At 35.2% G+C, this 8,317-nt stretch overlaps 1 protein-coding gene across 2 annotated transcripts; it reads left to right on the top strand.

Annotated features, from left to right (window-relative positions):
- The first annotated feature begins 1,214 nt into the window (after positions 1–1,214).
- On the top strand, positions 1,215–4,357 carry LOC121244857 (acyl-coenzyme A thioesterase 13). 2 transcript variants are annotated; one of them, XR_005936500.1, is made up of 4 exons: positions 1,215–1,432; positions 2,335–2,478; positions 3,799–4,005; positions 4,185–4,357. XR_005936500.1 is itself a non-coding variant. In XM_041143080.1 (3 exons), exons 1-3 carry the CDS (start codon positions 1,259–1,261, stop codon positions 3,940–3,942), a joined length of 462 nt encoding a protein of 153 aa, XP_040999014.1. In that variant the 5' UTR covers positions 1,215–1,258; the 3' UTR covers positions 3,943–4,010. The 2 variants fall into 2 exon arrangements, 1 of the variants encoding a protein (XP_040999014.1); XM_041143080.1 differs by lacking the exon at positions 4,185–4,357 and having other exon boundaries at positions 3,799–4,010.
- Positions 4,358–8,317: the final 3,960 nt, after the last annotated feature.

Below are 8,317 nucleotides of genomic sequence, written 5' to 3'. Positions count from 1 at the left end.
TATATTATGTCTCAATCGGATATCCAAGAGGTTACTTACACACCAACTGTACTGCTGCTAGCTCAGAAGCTTTTGGATCAACAATGATAACTCGAATTGGCGGAAAGGGAGTATAGCTTTGTTGAGGGTGAACTTACTGCGAACAAAAGCCGACTGATTCAGAGAAGAAGAAGAACAAAAAAAAAAAGAAGCTGAGGCTGAGTTCGCCCAGAACAAAAAAGAAAGAAACTTTTCAGGAAAAAGAAATGAAGTGACAAAAAAGAAAGAAGCTTTTCGGGAGAGAAGACGAAGAAAAGAAATAAAGCATTTCAGACAATTTTTTTTTTATTAAAATAGATGCCTGACATTTGTTTTTTTTTAATATTAAAATAGATGTCACGGGAATGCTACATCAAGCGGAAAAGAGAAGCGGGACTCAACAGCGGGCCGTAGCATTATCCTTTAACAAAAAACTTGTGCCAAACTTGATTATTTAAGACTTATAACTGACATTAATATATAATTATACTGTAGAAAAAGATTCCCAGTCGACCCCAAATTTATTTTTTAAAGGAAATGGCAAAAGGTGAGCCTTGAGTGAACACGGCGTATTGCAAAAAATGTAAAATAATGTTATCATATCTTCTAATTTGTATGAATTTTATGAATATGATGACACGCTACTTGTTAAAAATGTTAAATAAAATTAAAATATATATTTAAAATAAAATGATGCTAAAAAAACATAAAAAATGTATGAATTTTATGAATATGATGACACGCTACTTGTTAAAAATGTTAAATAAAATTAAAATATATATTTAAAATAAAATGATGCTAAAAAAACATAAAAAAATTACTAAAATTCTAAATTGTCTTAATTTTTTGTATTTATATATTTTAATTTTTTTAATAAGCCAAGATGACTCGTCAATAAATAAAATTAGTGATATAAATGAAGTATATTAAAAGGAAAATGTTACTTTGATATCTCATATCTTTTAATTTTATTTAAGAAATTAATTATTAATGTATTGATATATTTTTTTTATATATTTAAATAATAATATAAAAAGAATAAATAAATTTAAATAAAATATAATAATAATAATAATAATAATAATAATAAAAAGAAAAAAAAAAAGAAAAAAGAAAAAAGGAGGAGTCTACGGTGCTACGCCCAGCGGGAGCCTGGTTCTACTCATGCTAAAAAGATATAAAATTTCTTAAGAGTGTAAATAGCCACGCATTAGCTGGAACATAGAGAGACGAAGAGAGAATGGAAGTGGAAGCAGTGAAGAGATACCTGGAGAAAGGAGGAGAAGAGAACGCAGCCACGATCGATGGACTGCCTCTGAGATTCTTCGAACGATTCACCATGCAAGGCCTTCGTGTCGATCTCATCGAACCCGGCCGTCTGATCTGCTCCCTCAAAGTCCCCACTCGTTTACTGGTCGGCTCCTACTTCTGCTTTTCTACTTTTCTGCTTCAAACCTCTCTCTCTGTGATTACTGTGTTTTATTTCAAAGACAAATAAAAAAAAATGCTGAATTTGACGCCGAGTTATTTCATTGTAAAACAACTTTAGTTTTAACCAACAGGCAAGAAATTTCAACGATCTCGTTTCTGGGTCTGCCTCTCAGTTTAGGAATAAAAAAAAAAAATGCTGAATTTGACGCAGAGCTATTTCATTGTAAAACAACTTTAGTTTTAACCAACAGGCAAGAAATTTCAACGATCTCGTTTCTGGGTCTGCCTCTCAGTTTAGGAATCTGGTGGCAACCCCCTTTGTGAAAATAATTGATCAGAATTAGACCTTTAGTTGCTGATCGGGAAAATTATAAAAAATAGAGGATATAGTTTTGGGTCTCTTTTAGAATAAGGAATTCTAACTCTCACCCACTTGTATTCTTTTTGTGGATGAACGTTAGTAATAAGAGAATGACCCTCGCTTCGCATGTGAGGAGATGACAGGGGAAACGAGAGAAAGTGGATATTTTGGGTACTGTCTGGTGAGGGATTTGGAAGTGCTTTTTCACAATCAGCGATATCTTCTTTTTTAAAACGAACGTCATGGGTTTGAAAATCTGCATTTACAAGCTTGGGGTCATCGGAAGGGAGAATTTTTTCTTGAATTAGTCGAGTTACACTTGAAAAAACTCCTTATCGAGTTCCTGTGCATCCCGGGATTGTCGGGACTTTGTTCCGAATACGGGTGCCAATAAAAAGTGGATTTCTTTTTTGTCAAAGCAGGGAGAGTGCTTCGGGAATCCTCTCCCCTTTCTCTCTGGAACTGTTTTTATTCACTAATTGGCTTCGATTCTGGTTATATGCTTTTGGTGCTATGTCGTCCAGAACTCTGGTAATTTCTTGCATGGTGGAGCGACGGCAACACTGGTGGACATGGTGGGATCGGCTGTGATATACACTGTTGGAGCTCCAGTGACTGGAGTTTCGGTGGAGATCAACGTTTCATACTTGGATGCTGCTTTTGCTGATGTGAGTGATTTTCCTACTATTTGTTACGTCAAGTCCTTGACCTTGAGTTGTTTGTGACTTTTTGTGTTCTAAAAGTTATCTATCAGGAAAGCTGAGTCGAACAGAGAGATATTATTTTATGCTTACCGGTATTGTACATATTTCAGCAATATTAGCATGTCTTTTTGTTATTTCAGTTTGATTTCACCATTTCTTGGGCACAATTGCATCCTTAGAAAAAAGTGTATTTTGGATGGCTCCTCTTAGTTTCTCCCTTGAGTGTGAGACCCCCATATTGAGTGAGTATAGGTGGTGAATGAGATCCCACATTACTTGGAACGGAGAAGTTCTTGTCCTTTATGAGGAATTTCAAGGGACTCAAGTTGTATTATTGACTAGTCTATTTGAAGTATGGTCCAGATGTGGCTTCGGCCTTCCTTGAGTTGTTACATTGAGGCTTGAAGGAGATAATGGATTGGACCTAATTTGGTGGAAAAAATTCAAGAAAAGTCAGCATTGCTTCCTTGACCTGTTCTTGACCACAGTTTTACTTGGTATACTTGTACCAGTATTGGCATGGTTTGCATTAATGCTATGGAAGTATGGAGCACAACTCCTAGTACATCCTTTCTTATTTTGTGTGTGTGTGTGTGTGTGTGAGAGAGAGAGAGAGAGAGAGAGAGAGAGAGAGAGAGAGAGAGAGAGAGAGAGAGAGGTAAGAAGCAAGATAATGCATGACCACTGTGAAGTAGGTTGGATAAGCATTTGAGTTCAGATAAGCATTCGCCTATAAGTATTGATGTGTTCTAGCTCAAATAACACTTTCCTCCTCTCATAAGAATGCTGGATAAGCATTCACCTACAGGCATCAATAAGTTCTAGCTCAAATAACACTTCCTCCTCCCATAGGAATGCTATGAATCCAATGTCGTTTGCTTTACATGTTTATCAATATTAGATAAGCAATCACCAATAAGCATCAATGAGTTCTAGCTCAAACAAAACTTCATCCTCCCATAATGCAGTGAATCTGATGTTATTTGGTTGATATGTTTATCAAGTGTTGAAGCCGTGCATTTGATGTTTTTGGTCATCCTTATTCTTTTTATTCCTCTCCTTGTTTGTCAATATTTTCAAGTCATATATCTTGGTTGATTTTATGTTTTTGTTCAAGGCTGGCTTGGGTTAACAATTAGGTTCTTTATAATTATGGAAGTTGTTTTCTAGTGTCAAATTGACATTTGGATTCCATGGAATTCAGGACCCTTTTTTAGCATTTTCTTGCAGCAACGTGTTGTTTTTTTATATTCATGCTTACAGCTTTTCTTGCTGTCAAGGCAGGAGGAAATTGAGATTGAGGGTAGGGTTTTACGTGTTGGGAAGGCTGTTGGAGTTGTCAGTGTTGAGTTGAGGAAGAAAAAGACTGGCAAAATTATTGCTCAGGGGCGTCATACCAAGTACCTTGCTGTGCCTAGTAAGATGTGAAAACGTGCTTCTATTTTTTCGTTCATTCGAAAATGTTGTAGTTTCGTTCCCATTGTAAATAAAATAAGAGCAATGCTAGATACAGTCTCCATTTGGGAACTGCAATACAAGCCTAGGCAATTATCTTTAAAATTTTTTAAAAGTACAAAACTATCACTCCTAAAATGATGTTTTTTCTCATTTAATAAAAGACCTGCACATACAGTCCTTAAGTGGAGATTGCAAATATAATTTCTCATAAAATAATGATTGTTTAACAATACATGTGTTTGAATTACCTATTCTGGAGGTCTGGATCTTTACCTACCCCTTCCAATTTTTGCGAGTTCCCTCTTTCTTTTCTTTTTTTTGATAGGCAAATGTAAATGTCTCATGGCATCTGAATGGTCTTTGAAGAATTTTCTGATGTTGATTATTCTGCTGTTTATGGTTCTGTTAATAATCTTCTAGAGATTTGCCATAGGTTACAATCCCATCAGGACATTTTGACGTCACATATAAGATCATATCGATCCATACCATCTTCTAGACTGAAGTTTGTATGTTGTTAGTCCATGTGAAAGCTCATCTTATGATTGGAAGATATCATCAGTTCACAACCTTTTACAATCGACTAATATCTCCATCGATCGTCAGTAATTGCATAACCCCAGGTTTTATAGAGATCAAAAGAAAGAAAGAAAATGAAGTATCCAGACACCACGTTTTATTCTTTAGTATTTCAAGATCTAGTAGACTGATTATTTGAGGTGCTTTCTGGAATAAGGATGTTTCAATGTCCTCGAGTGAGGGACTACTTTTTACTGCGTGAATTGGATGATTCAATTAGGAGATAAGTTAATTAGACATGAAGTTAATCGTACAGGTACACATTGCCAAAAAATCTCAAACGGACCCCGGCTCTCATATTGCCTAGCATTAATTAGCCTGGGCGTTCGGATCGGATAAAATTACAAATGATATAAACTCGTGGGAATGGAATCTCTTGAACTCAAAATCAATTTGAAAATTTATCCAAGAAAGTCAAAATCAAGTCAATGGATGAAGAACCTAGATCCGTTGAGAACTCGTTTTAAGAATCTATATTATATTAAAATCTAGATCTATTGAAAAATCTGTCCTAAGAACCTAGATTACAAAGAGCAACGTCACAAATGTTGTGATTTACTTTTAATAAGTTCAAAAGTTCAATCAAGAACAAGAGGAGTAAACTTAACTCATAATAAATAAATTCATTAAATTTCATAAACTGATAAAATGAGGTTATAAAGAGTATTTAAACCAAAACTTAATTAAAACCCTATCTAAAATCAATCCACATATTCCAAAAATACCTCTGAGTGAATCGTGTTGCGGCTACAGTAACTTACATATATCAATCCCCAAAAAATCTTAGGTTAACATAAAATCTTAGGTTAACATAAAATCATTTTCCAAAATACCTTTGGACGAAATATAAGGCCTTCCCAAAAGAAACTCTAGATGCAAATTAAAACAACCCCTAAATTACCCTTAAAAACTTCTTTTGAAACCTTAGTTCATAAAACATAAAATATAAAACATATGTGGGCCAAACATTCTCAAGCACTATTATTCTAGACTAATTCCTATAACTAATAAAATAAACCATCTTAATAAATTAAACAAGGTCCAAATAATAACTCTAGCTCATGTCTTCCATAGCTTGTATCAGGTAGATCAGTACTGGATCTCCTTCTCTGAAGCTTATCTTGAGTGTTGGAGTCTTGCTAGCTTCATTCTAAGTGGATTGCACCAATCCTTACATTGCCTTCTTGATCTTCCTAGCTCTTTACCTTGTAATTGACATATCTGAAATTGTAAATGATCTTTAAGATTAGATCCATTCTGGTACCCATCATTGATATTGGAGATAGATTTTGGGAGTGAAAGAGGGGTTGTTAATCTCCACTTGCGAATATTAATATTTTTAACAGTGCCGTTCCATCCATAAGAAGAATGTTCGAAGAAGATAAATCTGTTCGGTTCATGATATGAGAAGCAGATCCATTGCCCCGTTAGCCACATTCACTAGTATTGGAGAGGATAATTCATATCAACATCAACATGAAATCCCATTATATCCAACATGTTTGAAAAACCATTGGCACCGATACCCTAATATATTTAACGAGGTGAACAAGTGTTTTAGCCTAATACAGTTTAATTTAAAACAAGAAATTAATTTTTTTTTAAAGTTTTAACATAAGATTATAAAATATAATATAAATACTTTATTTTGTCAAAATTAAATAATTCATGAAAAATCTCGAATTTGTTTGATACATAATTTGAGGATAAACTCAAGTTAAACCGAATAGATGTTTGACCATCCACCTTTCGCTTAAACTGAAGTTTAAAATCTTGTAAGAACCATTAACATGAAAATTGTTAGGATCATTCACCACGCATCTATCCATATTATTATTGCATCATCACGAGTAACGTCATTGCTGCCGTCACAATCCTACCATTATCATTATCATTACCGTTATCATCAGTTTATCATCGTTGTAATGTTCATCATAAAATATATAATTCACATCCGTGCTATTGTCATCTCCATTAGGACAGGGCAAAATTTTGAAATTTCCGACTCCGCCTGACATCCGCTCCGATTCCGACTCCGACGGAGTCGGAGTGGTCAGATTTCAGAGTTGGAGTTCGGAGCTCTGACTTCCGACTCCGATTTTTTTTTTTTAAAAAACCCAGATGTAAAATGACGTCGTTTTACATCTGGGGTTTTCTTAAAAAAAAAATAAACGACGCCATCCCACTTAATGTGGGACGGCATCGTTTTATGGAACGGAGGGGGCCAAAACGCAGGAGCCCCCCCCCCCCCCCCCCCCCCGGCCCATTCCTTTCTTCTTCCTTGAATTCCTTTTCACTTCTTTGTTCTCTCTCGTCTACTGCGTCTGTTGCCGTGCTGCGACTCTCACGTCTCTCTCGCGTCTCGCATCTCCGTTGCCGCCGTTCGTCATTGCTCCTCCGTGCGACTTCAAGCCGAGCTTTAGCCTACGGTGAGAGTGACAGGTTCCGAACTTCCGAGTCCTAAAATTAAATTTAGTAGTTTAATTAATTAATTTTATGTAAACGTCTCTCACTCTCTTGTGAATTGGTATTTTATTGTAATTCCTATGAATTGATTTTGTAAATTTGTAGTAAGGAAATGTGTTTAATGAAATGTATGATGTGTTTGTAATTTGTTTTGTATGCATGTATAGTGTTTGATAAAATGCGTAAGAGATGTGCATAGAGTCAAGCCCCCTTAGAGGTGTTGTTTTCTTTACTGCTTTACATGTAAAACAAATAACAGATATATAACAATTGAATATTTTGTAATTAATTCTATCCATTTTGTAAGGTCTTGGGTGTGCTTGCACTGCTTGGCTTCTCTCATAACCAAAAAAGAAAAAAAAAAAAATTGTTTTGGGTCAAAGATATATAACTCCTCCTCCATTTTATACTTAAAAAAGATGATGATATATTTGTATATACCATGATGACAAGAAATATTAGTCAAGAAGAACTAGATAATTGGGAACGTAGAGTTGGTGAGATACTTGAAAGACACCATGTTAGATTATACATATAGATCAATAGTGTTGGAGGATAGCTAGCTAGCTAGATGCCAAACAAACAAAATCAAAAGAAGCATGCATATATATATATATAGGATAACATTGAAACTACTGATTAGAGGATCTTTTGTTTTCACACTTGTCTAATTTGTCTATATATAAGCAACAACTCTTTTGTTTTGTTTTGTATGCAAGATAGATTATGTTTGCGGTAAATTGTTTGTTGTGATGATTATTGAGCACACATGTGAATAGGTGGGTATAACTGTTATTTGTTTTATATGTACGTGTGTGTCCATATATCCATATAGTAGTACGTGTGTTTTGTATGCAAGTTCAGTGGCTTGACATTGACTGTGAAATACTTGTAATTGCTAAGAATTGCATGAATTTCATTTGGGCGGAGCCACCTTGCTCTGACTTCTTCCATAATTATTTTTAAACTAATTATTTTTTAAACTAATTTTTTTTTATTATTATTTTTTCAGTTTCTTTGATTGTGACATGGATCGTCCACAAGGGGATATGGCAGATGCCAATGCTACAACTCTTACACCGGTGGGTACTTCCACCCTTAAAGCCACATCTAGGGCAGCTACATCTAGAGCAGCTACTTCTTGTGCGAGTAGTCGACTCCCACTCCCAGTTGATATAGAGGATGAGGGTATGTTCAACGAAGAGGAAGAGATGCCCATTGAACAAGATCAACCACCACGGCCTTCTAAAAAGAGGTCGTGGACATGAGAGCATTTCACCAAAATTCCTGGTGATGTTGC

The sequence above is a fragment of the Juglans microcarpa x Juglans regia genome, chromosome 8S, assembly GCF_004785595.1.
Source record: "Juglans microcarpa x Juglans regia isolate MS1-56 chromosome 8S, Jm3101_v1.0, whole genome shotgun sequence".
In the NCBI taxonomy this organism is placed as follows: domain Eukaryota; kingdom Viridiplantae; phylum Streptophyta; class Magnoliopsida; order Fagales; family Juglandaceae; genus Juglans; species Juglans microcarpa x Juglans regia.
The sequence above is the reverse complement of the archived record's forward strand: the minus strand, read 5'-3'. Positions and strand labels throughout refer to the sequence as shown.

Coding starts and splice junctions, on each gene's coding strand:
- LOC121244857 (XM_041143080.1), top strand. CDS start 1,259: ATGGAAGTGGAAGCAGTGAAGAGATACCTGGAGAAAGGAGGAGAAGAG. Junction 1,433..2,334: donor AAGTCCCCACTCGTTTACTG/GTCGGCTCCTAC, acceptor TATGTCGTCCAG/AACTCTGGTAATTTCTTGCA. Junction 2,479..3,798: donor TGGATGCTGCTTTTGCTGAT/GTGAGTGATTTT, acceptor CTGTCAAGGCAG/GAGGAAATTGAGATTGAGGG.